This window comes from Nerophis ophidion, linkage group LG02 (genome assembly GCF_033978795.1).
Source record: "Nerophis ophidion isolate RoL-2023_Sa linkage group LG02, RoL_Noph_v1.0, whole genome shotgun sequence".
Classification (NCBI taxonomy): domain Eukaryota; kingdom Metazoa; phylum Chordata; class Actinopteri; order Syngnathiformes; family Syngnathidae; genus Nerophis; species Nerophis ophidion.
The window spans coordinates 85,701,752-85,724,138 of NC_084612.1; the positions used below are offsets into that span (position 1 = coordinate 85,701,752).

Genomic DNA, 22,387 nt, shown 5'->3' on the forward strand with positions numbered 1-22,387 from the left:
GATTCTACAGATTTTCTAGATTTGCTGGAACATTTTTATTTTTATTTTAATAAGTTTGAAGAAATATTTCACAAAAATTCTTCTTGGAAAAAACAGAATCTAAAATTAAAATGTATTTATTATTCTTTACAATAAAAAAATATTTGAACATTTATTTAAATTGTCAGGAAAGAAGAGGAAGGAATTTAAAAGGTAAAAAGGTATATTTTTCCAAGTCCTAAAATCATTTTTAAGGTTGTATTTTTTCTCTAAAATTGTCTTTCTGAAAGTTATAAGAAGCAAAGTAAAAAAATGAATGAATCGATTTGAACAAGTGAAGACCAAGTCTTCAAAATATTTTCTTGAATTTTCAAATTCTATTTGAGTTTTGTCTCTCTTAGAATTAAAATGTCAAGCAAAGGGAGACCAGCTTGCTAGTAAATAAATACAATTCAATAAATAGAGGCAGCTCACTGGTAAGTGCTGCTATTTGAGCTATTTTTAGAACAGGCCAGCGGGCGACTCATCTGGTCCTTACGGGCACCGCGTTGGTGACCCCTGATGTAGATGATCATCAGTGGATAAAAACAATCATCATAATGATGTATAATTATTGTATTATTACTTCATCTGAAGTCGAAGTCTCGCCTGTCTTTTAGAACTACTGGCCCCACTGTTTCCACTTTAACCAAGGGTCCTTGAACGCACCGCCGTTATGTGCTATGAAGTGCAAAAGTGAAACGTGAACAAAACTTTATCCTTTGCTGCCACTCGGAGATTTTACTATATTTTTACCTCATTTCTGTCACGTTGCTGCTACCATTAGGAATGAACCATTTTCTATTTTACAAGGAGTGTGTGTAGGTAGTGTGACACATTCTTAATGATATAAACATATATATTTATGAAAAAAGAAGACAAACAGACAAAGCGAGAAACAAATCAGGAAGTGTTTTACTCAATGCTGAGTTAAGAACTATCTTGATTGGCAACCAGAGTCAGCTGCGCCTCAAGGTCCCAACAGGGAGCAGGAGAGAAACCAGTGCGCTGAGCAGGTGTAAAGGCGCAGCCAGACAGATCTAGAGATAAGAGAAATTAAACCAAAGCACAGGAAACAACAAAATAAGTCACCTTATTTAAGAGAATAAATACTGTGGATCAAGCACCTTCCTCTCAGACTAGAGAACCATCAATTTGCAATCAACTCAATGCCCTGAGAAATTTAAACAAAAGTTTTATTTCGGTAACAAAGCAGGATTACACATTTTGTCACAAATTACAAAAAATCTGCAGACTTTTGAAGGAATTAATACAGTTTTTATGGGATCAGCTTTCATGTATTCTGCAGGAAGGGTGTAGGAGTATGTTTGCGGTAAAAAGATCACATGACACGACAAGTAAGTAGTTCACACAACACACGACACGGGACCCAACGAAGAAGCGAGGAGGCCCTGGCCAGCAGTTAATCACAGACTCTCACTCGCGTGTCTTTTCGTGTGCTGAATGTACGACGCGTGGTACCTAAAACTTCTGTTGCACACCGAACATGAAAACGGTTTCTCTCCGGTGTGCAATCTCCCGTGTTCTGTCAGAGTTGACTTCTGGGAGAACCTTTTATCGCAAACTGTGCAGGCAAAGGGTTTTTCTCCTGTGTGCGTTCGCATGTGTTGATTCAAAGACGTCTGAAACCGGAAGCTTGTTTGGCAGACCGAGCAAGAGAACGGTTTCTCCCCGGTGTGCACTCTCCTGTGGGTCACCAACGTGGAATAGTAACGAAAGCTCTTTTTGCAGACCGCGCAGGAAAACGGTTTCTCTCCGGTGTGTGTTCTCGCGTGTTTCCTCAGGCTGCTCTTTTCAGAAAACGTTTTACCGCACACTGAGCAAATGAAAGGTTTTTCCCCTGTGTGCGTTCTTTTGTGTGATATCAAACTTGCATTTCGAGTAAACGCTTTTCCACAAACCAAGCACGCGAAGGGTTTCACTTCAGTATCAGCTATGGAGTCGGTGTCAGAGGAGTGTGATGTTACGTCGCCACTTTCTGATAGTGGAGCTAAGTCTGCTTGTGATCCTCCACAGTGGTCCTCATGAGTTGAGCTGCTGCTTGGAGGCTCCGCCTCTCTCTTTTCCTCACTTTCACCTGTGACCTCATCATCTTCACTCTTCACAGTGACACAAGTCACTGAAAACTTGGAGATATCAGCTTCCTCATCCTCTTCTTTAATGTGGTGGGGCTCTGCCTCCTCCTGCTCCATCTCATCACAGACTGCAGGACACAAAAACATTCAACAATTAGTTTTAATGTATTATTTGGGGGTGACAGAAGTGCAGGCTTAGGAACTTGCTTTTTGCAAGAACAGGTAAGGTCAATGAAATTCAACTAGTGGGTTATGACTACCGTATTTCCTTGAATTGCCGCCGGGTAAATAGTATGCGCCTGCCTAGAATTACCAAAATAATTAGCGCATGCTTAGCATTACATCCGGCTCAGGATTTCCGCCGGGTCAAACATGTTTCGCCAAATAATTAGCATATGCCTAGAATTTCCGCCGGGTCAAACTCGTCACGTCACGAGTGACACTTCACCTGTCATCATTTTCAAAATGGAGGAGGCTGATTTCAATCATTTGAAATCGCATAAAGGGAAGAAGATTAAGAGCTATTCAGTAGGATTTAAGGTCCAAGCTAATGAATATGCTAAAAAGAACAGTAAGCAGCTATGTTTTATTAATATACCGTAGCTGCGTGTGTCAAATATGAGTCATTAAATGACTCCCGCCTCCTGGTGGTAGAGGGCGCTAGTGATCCTTCTTGCGACTACTCGGCTGCAGAAGAAGTGACAACAAGCAGCAAGAGTGAGCAGCGATCCTTTATTTTTTCCTCTCGCTTGCACTTTTAACATGGAGGATTACATATCTAATATAAAACAGTTTTCTAAACTGGACTTTCAATGGAAGCAGGAGGTAATAAAGGAAGATCTCCATCGAGACAGAGAGACTTTTAAAACTGAAGAAAGATAAGGAAGACTTCTATAAACAAGTTATCCATGCTTTTGATCAGAAGGAGCTGCGCATGGACTTCATTTATAAGTAAAGATAAGACCATAATAACGTTTTTTTTATCAAATGTGCTTTTCGTAATGGTATCCTTACATCACACTCAAATTTATAAGCGCAGGCCTAAATTTACCATATACCTTTGGTAAATGCCAGAGTGAGAAGAGGTTTTGAATTACTTAGCGCCCGGGCGGCAATTCAAGGAAATAGGGTAACTGATTAGTAACTCACACTTTCTCTGTGTATTGATTGCACTTGTATTTTAAATCACTTTTTATTAAGTCATTTCAATTTGTTATGTATTTTTATTCCTGTGTAATTTTAATTGTGGATGTTAAATGTGCCATAAAAGGACTACAGATGGAAATTAGCACGGTGTTATATCCGGTACAGCCATTTTTTTTAACAAAACGAACAAACTTGCAGGTCTTTGCCACGACCAAATAAAATCATACAAAATGTATCTTGTTTTTTCACTGTGAAGTTAAGTTAGGGCTGGGCAATTAATCAAAATATAATCAAAAAACACAGTGGAGGGAAGTGTGGCCAGCGCTACCAGCAGGAGCAAAGGTCACCGCCTCTGTCCATGGTGCTGAGGGCAGAGCACCATCAGACGGGGGCGTGGCCAGGCCAACGGCGAGACACAGCTGAACAGGTGATTAGATTTCCCAGGTGGTACGAGTTGTCAAATCCCCTGTTGTCTTTAACAGTAGCGCTCGGGAACAGCAGCAAGAAGAAGTACTTGAGTATTGGAGAGACTGAAAAGTCAAAATAGCAAAAACTATTGATGTGCATTAAAACTTTGTTCAACTCTGGACGCCGGTCTCCTGTGACGTGTGTGATCAGCGGAACCGCCAGGAAGCGACTTCCACGCCCACTTTTAGAACTTCAAATTGAACGATTAGTTATGTTCCATTGTAGTAAAATCACATTAATGCGCTAAAGTACAGAAAAGTTGGATGAACAAAAAACCTGCCTGGACCGTTTTAAAGGACGGACTTCATGTAGTGTCTAATCTATGTTTTATCATTTATTTATGTATCTATAGTATTCACATGTGAATAATGCTGTATAATAGACTGTATTTATATTATTCACATGTGAATAATGCTGTATAATAGACTGTATTTATGTTATTCACATGTGAATAATGCTGTATAATAGACTGTATTTATATTATTCACATGTGAATAATGCTGTATAGTAGACTGTATTTATGTTATTCACATGTGAATAATGCTGTATAATAGACTGTATTTATATTAATCACATGTGAATAATGCTGTATAATAGAATGTATTTATATTATTCACATGTGAATAATACTGTATAAAAGACTGTATTTATGTTATTCACAGGTGAATAATGCTGTATAGTAGACTGTATTTATGTTATTCACATGTGAATAATGCTGTATAATAGACTGTATTTATATTAATCACATGTGAATAATGCTGTATAATAGACTGTATTTATATTATTCACATGTGAATAATACTGTATAAAAGACTGTATTTATGTTATTCACAGGTGAATAATGCTGTATAGTAGACTGTATTTATGTTATTCACATGTGAATAATGCTGTATAATAGACTGTATTTATATTATTCACATGTGAATAATACTGTATAACAGACTGTATTTATGGTATTCACATGTGAATAATGCTGTATAGTAGACTGTATTTATGTTATTCACATGTGAATAATGCTGTATAATAGACTGTATTTATATTAATCACATGTGAATAATGCTGTATATCAAAGGATATTTATGTTATTCACATGTGAATAATGCTGTATAATAGACTGTATTTATATTAATCACATGTGAATAATGCTGTATAATAGACTGTATTTATATTAATCACATGTGAATACTGCTGTATAATAGACTGTATTTATGTTATTCACATGTGAATAATGCTGTATAATAGACTGTATTTATGTTATTCACATGTGAATAATGCTGTATAATAGACTGTATTTATGTTATTCACATGTGAATAATGCTGTATAATAGACTGTATTTATATTAATCACATGTGAATAATGCTGTATATCAAAGGATATTTATGTTATTCACATGTGAATAATGCTGTATAATAGACTGTATTTATATTAATCACATGTGAATAATGCTGTATAATAGACTGTATTTATATTATTCACATGTGAATAATACTGTATAACAGACTGTATTTATGTTATTCACAGGTGAATAATGCTGTATAGTAGACTGTATTTATGTTATTCACATGTGAATAATGCTGTATAATAGACTGTATTTATATTATTCACATGTGAATAATACTGTATAACAGACTGTATTTATGGTATTCACATGTGAATAATGCTGTATAGTAGACTGTATTTATGTTATTCACATGTGAATAATGCTGTATAATAGACTGTATTTATGTTATTCACATGTGAATAATGCTGTATAATAGACTGTATTTATATTAATCACATGTGAATAATGCTGTATATCAAAGGATATTTATGTTATTCACATGTGAATAATGCTGTATAATAGACTGTATTTATATTAATCACATGTGGATAATGCTGTATAATAGACTGTATTTATATTAATCACATGTGAATACTGCTGTATAATAGACTGTATTTATGTTATTCACATGTGAATAATGCTGTATAATAGACTGTATTTATGTTATTCACATGTGAATAATGCTGTATAATAGACTGTATTTATGTTATTCACATGTGAATAATGCTGTATAATAGACTGTATTTATATTAATCACATGTGAATAATGCTGTATATCAAAGGATATTTATGTTATTCACATGTGAATAATGCTGTATAATAGACTGTATTTATATTAATCACATGTGAATAATGCTGTATAATAGACTGTATTTATATTAATCCCATGTGAATACTGCTGTATAATAGACTGTATTTATGTTATTCACATGTGAATAATGCTGTATAATAGACTGTATTTATGTTGTTCACATGTGAATAATGCTGTATAATAGACTGTATTTATGTTATTCACATGTGAATAATGCTGTATAATAGACTGTATTTATATTAATCAAATGTGAATAATGCTGTATAATAGACTGTATTTATGTTATTCACATGTGAATAATGCTGTATAATAGACTGTATTTATATTAATCACATGTGAATAATGCTGTATATCAAAGGATATTTATGTTATTCACATGTGAATAATGCTGTATAATAGACTGTATTTATATTAATCACATGTGAATAATGCTGTATAATAGACTGTAATTATATTAATCCCATGTGAATACTGCTGTATAATAGACTGTATTTATGTTATTCACATGTGAATAATGCTGTATAATAGACTGTATTTATGTTGTTCACATGTGAATAATGCTGTATAATAGACTGTATTTATGTTATTCACATGTGAATAATGCTGTATAATAGACTGTATTTATATTAATCAAATGTGAATAATGCTGTATAATAGACTGTATTTATGTTATTCACATGTGAATAATGCTGTATAATAGACTGTATTTATGTTATTCACATGTGAATAATGCTGTATAATAGATTGTATTTATATTAATCACATGTGAATAATGCTGTATATCAATGGGTATTTATGTTATTCACATGTGAATAATGCTGTATAATAGACTGTATTTATATTAATCACATGTGAATAATGCTGTATAATAAAGTGTATTTATGTTATTCACATGTGAATAATGCTGTATAATAGACTGTATTTATGTTATTCACATGTGAATAATGCTGTATAATAGACTGTATTTATATTAATCACATGTGAATAATGCTGTATATGCAGGGATATTTATGTTATTCACATGTGAATAATGCTGTATAATAGACTGTATTTATATTAATCACATGTGAATAATGCTGTATAATAGACTGTATTTATATTAATCACATGTGAATACTGCTGTATAATAGACTGTATTTATGTTATTCACATGTGAATAATGCTGTATAATAGACTGTATTTATGTTATTCTCACTCGAATAATGCTGTATAATAGACTGTATTTATGTTATTCACATGTGAATAATGCTGTATAATGGACTGTATTTATATTAATCACATGTGAATAATGCTGTATATCAAAGGATATTTATGTTATTCACATGTGAATAATGCTGTATAATAGACTGTATTTATATTAATCACATGTGAATAATGCTGTATAATAGACTGTATTTATATTAATCACATGTGAATACTGCTGTATAATAGACTGTATTTATGTTATTCACATGTGAATAATGCTGTATAATAGACTGTATTTATGTTATTCACATGTGAATAATGCTGTATAATAGACTGTGTTTATGTTATTCACATGTGAATAATGCTGTATAATAGACTGTATTTATATTAATCAAATGTGAATAATGCTGTATAATAGACTGTATTTATGTTATTCACATGTGAGTAATGCTGTATAATAGACTGTATTTATGTTATTCACATGTGAATAATGCTGTATAATAGATTGTATTTATATTAATCACATGTGAATAATGCTGTATATCAAAGGGTATTTATGTTATTCACATGTGAATAATGCTGTATAATGGACTGTATTTATATTAATCACATGTGAATAATGCTGTATAATAAAGTGTATTTATGTTATTCACATGTGAATAATGCTGTATAATAGACTGTATTTATGTTTTTCACATGTGAATAATGCTGTATAATAGACTGTATTTATATTATTCACATGTGAATAATGCTGTATAATAGACTGTATTTATGTTATTCACATGTGAATAATGCTGTATAATAGACTGTATTTATGTTATTCACATGTGAATAATGCTGTATAATAGACTATTTATATTATTCACATGTGAATAATGCTGTATAATAGACTGTATTTATGTTATTCACATGTGGATAATGCTGTATAATAGACTGTATTTATATTATTCACATGTGAATAATGCTGTATATCAAAGGGTATTTATGTTATTCACATGTAAATAATGCTATATAATAGACTGTATTTATGTTACTCACATGTGAATAATGCCGTATAAATGACCGTATTTATATTATTCACATGTGAATATTGCCGTATAATAGGCTGTATTTATGTTATTCACATGTGAAAAATACCAAGGTGTTTATTGCCTATTGTGAGTGAACTGTGTTGCGGAGTTTCCCCCAGGGATCAATAATGTACTTTCTATTCTATTCTATTGTATTCTATTCTCTTCTATTCTATTCTAATCACAGGAGTGTCCAAAGTTTTTCTCCTGATTGTCAAAAAATAAAAAATACCAAAGGTGCGGAAGCTATTTTGGAATCTATGAAGGGGAGCCAACTATTCCTTCCATAAAGTCCTCTAAAAAACATCCAATGAGAGCCAACAACACCCGTTGTAAAACTCTGTGGAAATAATCCCAGTGGTTGGTGCAGATGTATTTGGTGGTTTGTGCTGCTTGCATTTTGGAGTTATTAAAGATTATTTTGTAGCTCAATCACATTTTGGAGTTATTAAAGATTATTTTGTAGATCAATCACAGGTCAGCCAGTGTTCTCCAAATGAAATCCAAAATAGTCTCACATTTCTGCTTTAAATAATGTAGTTTCTATTATGTTCACGTGTTGTGATCGATAATTAGTCGCCCTCCCTTTTGTCCAAAACCTCTACAAACCAGCCCCAAATGTTTGTTCTTAATCAAATTATTAAAAAAATATTTTGCTAGCATCTACAAACATTACAGTACCGTATTTTTCAGACTATAAGGCGCACTTAAAATCCTTTTATTTTGTCAAAACTCGACAGTGCGCTTTATAACCTTTGTACAGCATACTTCTGGTTGTGCTTACTCACCTCCAAACTATTTTATTTGCTACACAGTGAAATGACAAGTGTGATCAGTAGATGGCAGTCACACATAAGAGATACGTGCAGACTGCAATATAACTCAAGTAAACAACACCAATATTTGATATGTTCCATTGAGAATATAGAACTCTCAAAAATCTGTCAAAATGTTTTAGTAGGACTTTGGTAAGCTTTGAAGCCACACCGCTTGATGGATTGTTGGCAAATTAAACATAGGACTATTATTATGCTGTGTATTGAGGCTCCACAAAATGGCACCTATTAGCAGACATATTATCTGGCGTTTTGTTTCACAATATCATGCAAAAGCAAGGGTTTTTTTTATCTTCTAGTACCTGCTGATCTGTATTTGGGATCTGCTTAAATACTGAAATGTGCGCGAGTCCGCTTTTGTAGTCCGTGCAGACACCGTAGTCGATAATCTACTTATTTTTCTCTATCTTCTTGTTATGTGACATTCATCCTCCACTGTTGCCCTTTTTAATATAAAGTAGTGTAAAGTTCTTACTTATATCCGTCAGTAAACTCACCATGAAAGCACTCAAACATACCGGTGTAGTGACTTTACATTATTCACCCAAGGAACTGTAGTTATTAGAAATTTCCAGTCACGGGACACATTTTGTGTTGTTGCACTAGTGAACCACGGATGAGGGGATGCTGCTCCGTTATTGATGGAAGTCAAGTCTGAATGTCATTAAAACAGTTAGCGCCATCTTTTGACACTTCTTCCACAACCGTCCTTGCACGCTACACCGCTACAAAAAAGATGACGCTGTCCAAGTGGAGGCACGAAAATAAGACCCGCCCACAAAACGGCGCATCCTGAAGCGACTGTCAGAAAGTGACTTGAGGATGGTGTGTAAAACATCATCAGTGCAACATTTTGACCAAAGAACCACCATTACATGTTATGTAGGGCAGTGTTTTTTCAGTCTTTTTTGAGCCAAGGCACATTTTTCGCGTTGAAAAAATGCAGAGGCACACCACCAGCAGAAATCATTAAAAACAAAACTCAGTTGACAGTAAAAAGTTGTCGTCGCAATTATCGGATATGACCTTAAAGCAGGGGTGCCCACACTTTTTCTGCAGGCGAGCTACTTTTCAATTGACCAAGTCAAGGAGATCTACCTCATTCATATCTATAATTTATATTTATTTATTTATGAAAGGGACATTTTTCTTAACAAGTTAATGGTGTTTAATGATAATACAAGCATGTTTAACACACATAGATTCCTTTCTTTCATGAAGACAAGAATATAAGTTGGTGTTATACCTGATTCTGATGACTTGCATTGATTGGAATTAGACAGTAGTGCTGATAATGTCCGCATTTTTTAAATGGAGGAGAGAAAAAGTCCTCCTTTCTGTCCAATACCACATGAAAGTGGTTGGTTGGCATCTCATCTGTCCAACTTGCATACTCCTTTTTAAACACTTTGTTATGAGAGTAGCATATGTGTGTGTGTGTGTGTGGCCCTTTAAGCAGGTGAGTGACGTCAGTGAGTGTGTGGGCGAGGGAAGAGAGGGAGCGGTCGCTGAGGGCGAGGGAGAAATACATTGGCCTCAAACTCCGTAGCTTGCTAGCTTGTGCACGCTAGCTTTCTGAGACACTTATTTTGTTAGCACAGGCAGGATGAAACAGGTCTTTTATGGTGAAGACAGGAACTGTGCAGTCGGTCTTTAAAATTTTGACCGCAGGTACGGCCTAAGAGTCTGTTGAAATAAAAAGTGTAAATGATTTTTTTCATAATACTGAGCTCGCAGCAGCAAGCGTCATCTCTTTGTTTGGACATTGTTGATTGTCATGTCATGTTGGGATGTACTTTGTGGACGCCGTCTTTGCTCCACAGTAAGTCTTTGCTGTCGTCCAGCATTCTGTTTTTGTTTACTTTGTGTCATGCCTGTAATTCAGTTTTAAGTTTGATCATGTTTGTTTTGTTTTTGGACTCTTGTTTCACGTTTTACACTTCCTGGTTTTGTTTGTTTCCATAGTAACACATTAGTTTCCACCTGGTCTCCAAGTCACGCCCAGCCCTCAGTTCCACACCGGTTTCTAATCATCATAGCTGCAATTTATACCATTCTGGTTCTGTCCTCGTCCTGGGAACTTTGCTATTTGCTTTCTGTCTTCATGCCTGCTATTGCATTGCCCACATATGCTACTCATTCTCCATGCCCACGATCACCTGCCACGCACCTTGCTAGTCATGCCTCCTGTTTTTGGTCACAGTAAGTGTTTTGTTTTGGTTGTTTATAGTCATGCCATCTTGCTGTTTATGTTCATAGTTCATTCATGCCATCGTGCAAGTGTTTTTGTTTCCTGTTTGTATTTTGTAGTCTAGTAATATTCCTCCTTGTGAGCGCCCTTTGTTTTGATTATTTTTGTATTAAGTGTATTAATAAATCATCATGTACCTGAATTCACGCCTGGCCCGTCCTGTAATCCCTCTGCGTCGAAGGAGCAACAATCCATATCATAGTCCTGACACTTTGTAGCCAGTTCAGTTTTAGTTTGGTGCCCTTTCCTAGGGGCACTAAGCTTTTGTTTATTTTTGGTTTAAGCATTAGACACCTTTTTACCTGCACCCTGCCTCCCGCTGTTTCCAACATTTACAAAGAAATTAGCTACCGGCTGGCACCTACTGATATGGAAGAGTATTAAACGGGTTTTCTGCCGAGTTCTAGACAGCACCGACGCTCAACAACAACACATCATTTGCAGACTATAAATACTGGTTTGCCAAAGCCCAAAAAAGTCTGCGGGCTATAGAGCGTTTTCATTTCGGGCTCCAGTACTCTGGAATGCTCTCCCGGTAACAGTTCGAGATGCCACCTCAGTAGAATTATTTAAGTCTCACCTTAAAACTCATTTGTATACTCTAGCCCTTAAATAGACTCCCTTTTTAGACCAGTTGATCTGCCGTTTCTTTTCTTTTTCTCCTATGTCCCACTCTCCCCTGTGGAGGGGGTCCGGTCCGATCCGGTGGCCATGTACTGCTTGCCTGTGTATCGGCTGGGGACATCTCTGCGCTGCTGATCCGCCTCCGCTTGGGATGGTTTCCTGCTGGCTCCGCTGTGAACGGGACTCTCGCTGCTGTGTTGGATCCGCTTTGGACTGGACTCTTGCGACTGTGTTGGATCCATTATGGATTGAACTTTCACAGTATCATGTTAGACCCGCTCGACATCCATTGCTTTCCTCCTCTCCAAGGTTCTCATAGTCATCATTGTCACCGATGTCCCACTGGGTGTGAGTTTTCCTTGACCTTATGTGGGCCTACCGAGGGTGTCGTAGTGGTTTGTGCAGTCCTTTGAGACACTAGTGATTTAGGGCTATATAAGTAAACATTGATTGATTGAAAAACTGTTTTTAACCCAAATAGGTGAAATTACATCATCTCCCACGGCACACCAGACTTTATCCCGCCGCACACTAGCAGTGGTTGAAAAACACTGATGTAGACCACAAGGAAGACTTTTACAGGTAGAAAAAAAAATCATAATAAACCCCTTTAATGCGCCTTACATATGAAAACACCTGACTAGACCCGCTCAGCGGCAGTGTGCCTTTTATTCCGGGGCGCCGTATGGTTCGGAAAATACGGTTATCTTTTACAAAGTACAACAATTCTACCAAACAACCTTCAAGACAGACTTGTTTAAAGAGAAAGTAATAATTCCATCCATCTTCTTCCGCTTATCCGAGGTCGGGTCGCGGGGGCAACAGCCTAAGCAGGGAAACCCAGACTTCCCTCTCCCCAGCCACTTCGTCTAGCTCTTCCCGGGGGATCCCGAGGCGTTCCCAGGCCAGCCGGGAGACATAGTCTTCCCAACGTGTCTTGGGTCTTCCCCGTGGCCTCCTACCGGTTGGACGTGCCCTAAACACCTCCCTAGGGAGGCGTTCGGGTGGCATCCTGACCAGATGCCCGAACCACCTCATCTGGCTCCTCTCCATGTGGAGGAGCAGCGGCTTTACTTTGAGTTCCTCCCGGATGGCAGAGCTTCTCACCCTATCTCTAAGGGAGAGACCCAAACTCATTTGGGCCGCTTGTACCCGTGATCTTATCCTTTCGGTCATGACCCAAAGCTCATGACCATAGGTGAGGATGGGAACGTAGATCGACCGGTAAATTGAGAGCTTTGCCTTCCGGCTCAGCTCCTTCTTCACCACAACGGATCGATACAACGTCCGCATTACTGAAGACGCCGCACCGATCCGCCTGTCGATCTCACCATCCACTCTTCCCTCACTCGTGAACAAGACTCCTAGGTACTTGAACTCCTCCACTTGGGGCAGGGTCTCCTCCCCAACCCGGAGATGGCACTCCACCCTTTTCCGGGAGAGAACCATGGACTCGGACTTGGAGGTGCTGATTCTCATTCCGGTCGCTTCACACTCGGCTGTGAACCGATCCAGTGAGAAATTAATTATGATCTAAAAGGAAAGTGAGATCTTTAAAGGCCTACTGAAAGCCACTACTAGCCACCACGCAGTCTGATAGTTTATATATCAATGATGAAATATTAACATTGCAACACATGCCAATACGCCCGCTTTAGTTTACTAAGTGTCCTGGGTATGACCAAGGGACTAGGTTTGATTTTGAGATTGGTGGGGACACAAAAGTGCTCCAAGGCAACACTCTGAAAGTTTACTTTTTTTACATTAGCAATCATAAATTCCCGTCATGCAGATGTTATAAAAGTAACTCAAATGAAAGCAAAGGAGACAACTTGGAAGAGTTGTCATCTTTCGTCTTTAGTGTAGTGCAACTGTGCATCATACTGTCAATCAACATAGTCTACTGTCCATCAACATAGTCTACTGTCCATCAACATAGTCTACTGTCCATCAACATAGTCGACTGTCCATCAACATAGTCTACTGTCCATCAACATAGTCTACTGTCCATCAACATAGTCTACTGTCAATCAACATAGTCTACTGTCCATCAACATAGTCTACTGTCCATCAACATAGTCTACTGTCCATCAACATAGTCTACTGTCCATCAACATAGTCTACTGTCCATCAACATAGTCTACTGTCCATCAACATAGTCTACTGTCCATCAACATAGTCTACTGTCCATCAACATAGTCTACTGTCCATCAACATAGTCGACTGTCCATCAACATAGTCTACTGTCCATCAACATAGTCTACTGTCAATCAACATAGTCTACTGTCAATCAACATAGTCTACTGTCCATCAACATAGTCTACTGTCAATCAACATAGTCTACTGTCCATCAACATAGTCTACTGTCCATCAACATAGTGTACTGTCAATCAACATAGTCTACTGTCAATCAACATAGTCTACTGTCCATCAACATAGTCTACTGTCCATCAACATAGTCTACTGTCAATCAACGTAGTCTACTGTCCATCAACGTAGTCTACTGTCCATCAACATAGTCTACTGTCCATCAACATCGTCTACTGTCCATCAACGTAGTCTACTGTCCATCAACGTAGTCTACTGTCCATCAACGTAGTCTACTGTCCATCAACATAGTCTACTGTCCATCAACATAGTCTACTGTCCATCAACATAGTCTACTGTCCATCAACATAGTCTACTGTCCATCAACATAGTCTACTGTCCATCAACATAGTCTACTGTCCATCAACATAGTCTACTGTCCATCAACGTAGTCTACTGTCCATCAACATAGTCTACTGTCCATCAACATAGTCTACTGTCCATCAACATAGTCTACTGTCCATCAACATAGTCTACTGTCAATCAACATAGTCTACTGTCCATCAACATAGTCTACTGTCCATCAACATAGTCTACTGTCCATCAACATAGTCTACTGTCCATCAACATAGTCTACTGTCCATCAACATAGTCTACTGTCCATCAACATAGTCTACTGTCCATCAACGTAGTCTACTGTCCATCAACATAGTCTACTGTCCATCAACATAGTCTACTGTCCATCAACATAGTCTACTGTCCATCAACATAGTCTACTGTCCATCAACATAGTCTACTGTCCATCAACGTAGTCTACTGTCCATCAACATAGTCTACTGTCCATCAACATAGTCTACTGTCCATCAACATAGTCTACTGTCCATCAACATAGTCTACTGTCAATCAACATAGTCTACTGTCCATCAACATAGTCTACTGTCAATCAACATAGTCTACTGTCCATCAACATAGTCTACTGTACATCAACATAGTCTACTGTCCATCAACATAGTCTACTGTCAATCAACATAGTCTACTGTCCATCAACATAGTCTACTGTCAATCAACATAGTCTACTGTCCATCAACATAGTCTACTGTCCATCAACATAGTCTACTGTCCATCAACATAGTCTACTGTCAATCAACATAGTCTACTGTCCATCAACATAGTCTACTGTCCATCAACATAGTCTACTGCCCATCAACATAGTCTACTGTCAATCAACATAGTCTACTGTCCATCAACATAGTCTACTGTCAATCAACATAGTCTACTGTCCATCAACATAGTCTACTGTCCATCAACATAGTCTACTGTCCATCAACATAGTCTACTGTCCATCAACATAGTCTACTGTCCATCAACATAGTCTACTGTCAATCAACATAGTCTACTGTCCATCAACATAGTCTACTGTCAATCAACATAGTCTACTGTCCATCAACATAGTCTACTGTCCATCAACATAGTCTACTGTCAATCAACATAGTCTACTGTCCATCAACATAGTCTACTGTCCATCAACATAGTCTACTGTCAATCAACATAGTCTACTGTCCATCAACATAGTCTACTGTCAATCAACATAGTCTACTGTCAATCAACATAGTCTACTGTCCATCAACATAGTCTACTGTCCATCAACATAGTCTACTGTCAATCAACATAGTCTACCGTCCATCAACATAGTCTACCGTCAATCAACATAGTCTACTGTCCATCAACATAGTCTACTGTCCATCAACATAGTCTACTGTCCATCAACATAGTCTACTGTCAATCAACATAGTCTACTGTCCATCAACATAGTCTACTGTCAATCAACATAGTCTACTGTCCATCAACATAGTCTACTGTCCATCAACATAGTCTACTGTCAATCAACATAGTCTACTGTCCATCAACATAGTCTACTGTCCATCAACATAGTCTACTGTCCATCAACATAGTCTACTGTCAATCAACATAGTCTACTGTCCATCAACATAGTCTACTGTCAATCAACATAGTCTACTGTCCATCAACATAGTCTACTGTCCATCAACATAGTCTACTGTCAATCAACATAGTCTACTGTCAATCAACATAGTCTACTGTCCATCAACATAGTCTACTGTCCATCAACATAGTCTACTGTCCATCAACATAGTCTACTGTCAATCAACATAGTCTACTGTCCATCAACATAGTCTACTGTCAATCAACATAGTCTACTGTCCATCAACATAGTCTACTGTCCATCAACATAGTCTACTGTCCATCAACATAGTCTACTGTCCATCAACATAGTCTACTGTCCATCAACATAGTCTACTGTCCATCAACATAGTCTACTGTCAATCAACATAGTCTACTGTCCATCAACATAGTCTACTGTCCATCAACATAGTCTACTGTCCATCAACATAGTCTACTGTCCATCAACATAGTCTACTGTCAATCAACATAGTCTACTGTCCATCAACATAGTCTACTGTCCATCAACATAGTCTACTGTCAATCAACATAGTCTACTGTCCATCAACATAGTCTACTGTCAATCAACATAGTCTACTGTCCATCAACATAGTCTACTGTCCATCAACATAGTCTACTGTCAATCAACATAGTCTACTGTCCATCAACATAGTCTACTGTCCATCAACATAGTCTACTGTCAATCAACATAGTCTACTGTCCATCAACATAGTCTACTGTCCATCAACATAGTCTACTGTCCATCAACATAGTCTACTGTCAATCAACATAGTCTACTGTCCATCAACATAGTCTACTGTCAATCAACATAGTCTACTGTCCATCAACATAGTCTACTGTCCATCAACATAGTCTACTGTCAATCAACATAGTCTACTGTCCATCAACATAGTCTACTGTCCATCAACATAGTCTACTGTCAATCAACATAGTCTACTGTCCATCAACATAGTCTACTGTCCATCAACATAGTCTACTGTCAATCAACATAGTCTACTGTCCATCAACATAGTCTACTGTCAATCAACATAGTCTACTGTCCATCAACATAGTCTACTGTCCATCAACATAGTCTACTGTCCATCAACATAGTCTACTGTCAATCAACATAGTCTACTGTCCATCAACATAGTCTACTGTCCATCAACATAGTCTACTGTCAATCAACATAGTCTACTGTCCATCAACATAGTCTACTGTCCATCAACATAGTCTACTGTCAATCAACATAGTCTACTGTCCATCAACATAGTCTACTGTCCATCAACATAGTCTACTGTCCATCAACATAGTCTACTGTCCATCAACATATACGATCATATTACGCCTGTACTGGCTCACCTGCACTGGCTTCCTGTGCACTTAAGATGTGACTTTAAGGTTTTACTACTTACGTATAAAATACTACACGGTCTAGCTCCAGCCTATCTTGCCGATTGTATTGTACCGTATGTCCCGGCAAGAAATCTGCGTTCAAAAGACTCCGGCTTATTAGTGATTCCTAGAGCTCAAAAAAAGTCTGCGGGCTATAGAGCGTTTTCCGTTCGGGCTCCAGTACTCTGGAATGCCCTCCCGGTAACAGTTCGAGATGCTACCTCAGTAGAAGCATTTAAGTCTCATCTTAAAACTCATCTGTATACTCTAGCCTTTAAATAGACCTCCTTTTTAGACCAGTTGATCTGCCGCTTCTTTTCTTTCTCCTATGTCCCCCCCTCCCTTGTGGAGGGGGTCCGGTCCGATGACCATGGATGAAGTACTGACTGTCCAGAGTCGAGACCCAGGATGGACCGCTCGTCGGGACCCAGGATGGACCGCTCACCTGTATCGGTTGGGGACATCTCTACGCTGCTGATCCGCTTGAGATGGTTTCCTGTGGACGGGACTCTCACTGCTGTCTTGGAGCCACTATGGATTGAACTTTCACAGTATCATGTTAGACCCGCTCGACATCCATTGCTTTCGGTCCCCTAGAGGGGGGGGGTTGCCCACATCTGAGGTCCTCTCCAAGGTTTCTCATAGTCAGCATTGTCACTGGCGTCCCACTGGATGTGAATTCTCCCTGCCCACTGGGTGTGAGTTTTCCTTGCCCTTTTGTGGGTTCTTCCGAGGATGTTGTAGTCGTAATGATTTGTGCAGTCCTTTGAGACATTTGTGATTTGGGGCTATATAAATAAACATTGATTGATTGATTGATAGTCTACTGTCCATCAACATAGTCTACTGTCCATCAACAACATCCGTGTGGTCAACTGAATTTTTCATGTTTTTTCCGTGTTGGTTTGCACGTCATGTTGACTCTCGCTCTCGCCCACAGTCTGGAGTGCGGCTGACGCTGGACAATCGTGCACACCTGAAAGTTGATGAGGTGGCCTATTTAGTCTGGGTGCTGACGGCCTGTCAGTGCCGGGACTTTGTGTCCACTGCAAGTTCACTCGCATGTGTCTTGGCCTCCTTCACACTCACAGACTTTCTAGTCTGTCTTGTGCACCTCTCAGGTTTGCCTATTTATACCCAAGCCTCGTCTAGCGCCTTTAGTTAACATTTTGTTTCTTTGTTTTACTTCGTGTTTTGAAGTAAATTATCCTAGCTTCGTCTAGCGTCCTTATTTTGTACTTTGTACTCCTGTTGTGTATTTTTCCCAGCCTGTATTGTTCCTAGCTTTTCAGTTCTATTTTTGGTTGTTTGATATAGTTATTTATTCATGGTGTGTTTTTGTAATTCCACCATCGCCTTTTGTTTTGGCTACATTCCACTTCCACCTAAATAAAGGAAGAACTTAACTATACCAAACTACGTCTCTGCATCCATGGGATCCACTCACCAATTTCGTAACAATCAGAATTACATTCATGCAATACAACATTGTAAATAAACATAAATGAACTGTAATAAACTTTTCCCCAACTTGTGTTTAAATCACTCAGAATGTTTCCCTTCATCTACTTCTTTCTATCGCTGCTTTTGTACTGTAAATATGTTACATGAAACTAAAAAAAATTCAAAAAATTAAACGGAAAGGTGAAATCCGGCGATCTGATTGGCTGTTAACCGTGGTTTAAATATTCTAAAGCCTTATCACGGCGTAGGCTATCACTCCGCCTCGGGCACGTATGAATGGAAGTTGTTGTCATGTATCCATGACAACGGACTGTTGCAGTCCGTAGAAAAAGACAGCTGATGTTTTTACGGTGTTAAAAAACGGACTAAAGTAGTTGAATTCACATGTTTAAGGTTAACTTTCACCTCCGGGGAGGGTTAACAATGGTCGAGGGGACTGAGCATTGACTTTCACCTGGAAAAAAAGCGGAGGAAAAGATGAGATGCAGTGCTAATTTGGAGCTAACGTCTGGATAGGTGGGACTGTTTTTTTCCACAGTGATGAGTGACAGCGGGGACAGCTAATCACACGGAAGTTAGCATGAAAGCGGCAACCTTGTATTGATAGTGACTACACAGTGGCGGCTGGATATTGGGTAGGGACGTGTCCCTAGCGTCCCTACCCAATTCTACGCCCTTGGGTATGACGTTAAACTACATCCAGGCATGAGATGGGAGGTTGTGTGTGGGGTTAGTGAGTCCCAACTAACGTCTATAAAATGCACACAAAGAACCGTTTGCACCTTCTCTTGTGACTGGGGGGCGGTCAGCGGCATAAAGCTGAGCGGGTCCCTGGATAAATGGGGGGCGGACAACTAACAGGACAGACTACGTTCAACAGAACCAGTAAGGCAATTAGTCTAGGAGAAGGATCTCTTGATATAAAATACCCCTTCCAACCCGCACCGAGCCAGCGTGGAAGGTGTAGGCTAATAACCAGCATGAAAAGTACACCAAATGGCAGAAACATGCTGAGGCTTTCGTCCAGCAGTGGACTGACAACGGCTGATGATGATGATGATGATGATGATGAGTTTACTAAATTGCAATTGTAAATTTCCCTCGAGGTATCCTGTTGAAAACGTCGCGGAATGTTGACGCGTGCGAGTGACGTCTCGGGTTGTAGCGGAAATTTTTATTCCAGCCCGATCCAAGCTATAAGTTGTCTGTTTTAATCCCATAATTACACAGTATTCTGGACATCTGTGTGGCTGAATCTTTTGCAATTTGTTCAATTAATAATGGAGACGTTAAAGAAGAAAGATGTAGGTGGGAAGCTTTTAGCCACACAAACACAGCCGGTGTTTCCTTGTTTAATTTCCCGAAGGTGAAGCTTTACTATGGAACAGAGCGGTCAGGCGGACATGGTTCCCGACCACATGTCAACCGGCAGGTGTTGGTGAGAAAATTGTGCTAATAAGTTGTCTCTTACCGGAGACATCAGCGGAGCTTGTGTCCTGCTGCAGCCGCGTGGCTTCCCTCAGAGAGACTGCATGGCGTTCACCACACCCCTCCGACTTTCATGTACTATATAATCTCACTAAAACCCTAGCAACACAATAATCAGATAAGGGATTTTCCAGAATTGTCCTAGAAAATGTGTCTAATAACATCTGAATCGCTTTCACTGCCCTTGCCTTTTTTATTTTTTGCTAGTCCTTCACTCTTACTTTCCTCATCCACAAATCTTTCATCCTCGCTCAAATTAATGGGAAAATCGTCGCTTTCTCGGTCCGAATCGCTCTGGCTGCTGGTGGCCATGAATGTAAACAATGTTCAGATGTGAGGAGCTCCACAACCCGTGACGTCACACGCACATCGTCTGCTACTTCCGGTACAGGCAAGGCTTTTTTATTAGCAACCAAAACTTGAAAACTTTACTGTCGATGTCGTCTACTAAATCCTTTCAGCAAAAATATGGCAATATGGCGAAATGATGAAGTATGACACATAGAATGGAGCTGTTATCCCCGTTTAAATAAGAACATCTCATTTCAGTAGGCTTTTAACTTGTTGACTGGGATGTTCACTCCTTTATTTAACTGTATCAGTGTTCAAATAACATCAATATTAGCTCAAATGTTTTGTCATCTCAGCGAGTTGAACGCAGGCTGTGAAGATTGTGTATGAAATGAAATACAAACAAACAGAAACTAAGTTACGTGTGTGTGTGTGTGTTGCAGCTGTAATTAAGTTAAAAGTTAAAGTGCCCATGATGGTCACACACACACCAGCTGTGGCGAAATTAATCCCTGCATTCGACCCATCACCCTTGATCACCTCCCTGGGAAGTGAGGGGAGCAGTGAGCAGCAGCCGTGGCCGCGCCCGGGAATCATTTTTTTCGTGCTAAATGAGTCAACACGTGAGAAATAAAGAAGTAAACAAACCTGACACAATTTGATGTTTGTCAAAAAGAGCGTCCAGTAGTTGACGTTGTCGCTCCTTCTCCTCTTTTCTTCCAGAAAGTTCCTCCTCGTATTCTGCTATGTGGTTCATTCGAAAACTGCAAATATTTCTTCGGCGGCAGCAGTTAGTCGATGCTTCACCAACACTCTCAGCATTTCTACTTTGCACATTTTCACACAATCACAACACTTTCCACGCACACTTAGCGACGTGTCGATCACTTCCGCTTTGTCTCTTTGTTAGCAGCTAGCAAGCTAAGCTAGCGAGTGAGGCTACAAGGTACTTTCGGTTTTCCGACCAATCGGGTTACTCAATGCTACTGAGCATGCGCACTCGGGAAAAACAACCGGTAGCTTTTTCTTTTCTTTTTTTTTTGACAAAACACCGCCATCTAATAATTAAATAATGAGTACTACAGGCAGTTAGTTATAAAAAAAACAACCATGGATTAAAGTGATATTGAGTACAATTTGTTCAACATGAAGAAAAGACAACGCTGCACGCTCATTTCCACAAATGGGCGATGCGCAATGTGCGCATGCGTACACCCGCCGTCATTGTAAACAATCCATTCAAACGCCTTCAGATACATCATTTTTAACAAACTTAAATACATTTTAAATAGTCTGGATTGTACGATGAGATCATTGTAATAAACTATTTCACCGAAAGTGTATATACGTCGCCGCCTATACTGTATAAAAGTACAAAATAACAAACAGGGAGGCTCCAGTTTTACAAGAAGGATCATTTTATTTCTAAACCTTCGCTCCACTACAGCGTGTCACCACTTCCGCTCTTTGCGCCTTCAAAATAAGAGCTCAAGGCATCTATTGTATAACAGCTTATAACAGGAACTTAGAGAGGCAAGTCCATTAAAACAGTTGACAGTATTTAGGCGGTTGTATAGTAGATTTAAAAGTAGTGGCATTTTTGAGCCACTAAATGTGAGTAATGTATCAACTATTGAACATTACACAAGCAGAATG

The 22,387-nt window shown here is 38.7% G+C and overlaps 1 protein-coding gene across 1 annotated transcript; it reads right to left on the reverse strand.

The window, feature by feature from the left end:
• Positions 1-1,196: 1,196 nt before the first annotated feature.
• On the reverse strand, positions 1,197-21,717 carry LOC133547098 (oocyte zinc finger protein XlCOF19-like). Its single transcript, XM_061892926.1, has 2 exons — positions 21,380-21,717; positions 1,197-2,242 (listed from the first exon to the last, which is right to left on the reverse strand). The coding sequence occupies exons 1-2, from the start codon at positions 21,486-21,488 to the stop codon at positions 1,446-1,448; spliced, it is 906 nt and encodes a 301-aa protein (XP_061748910.1). The 5' UTR covers positions 21,489-21,717; the 3' UTR covers positions 1,197-1,445.
• Positions 21,718-22,387: the final 670 nt, after the last annotated feature.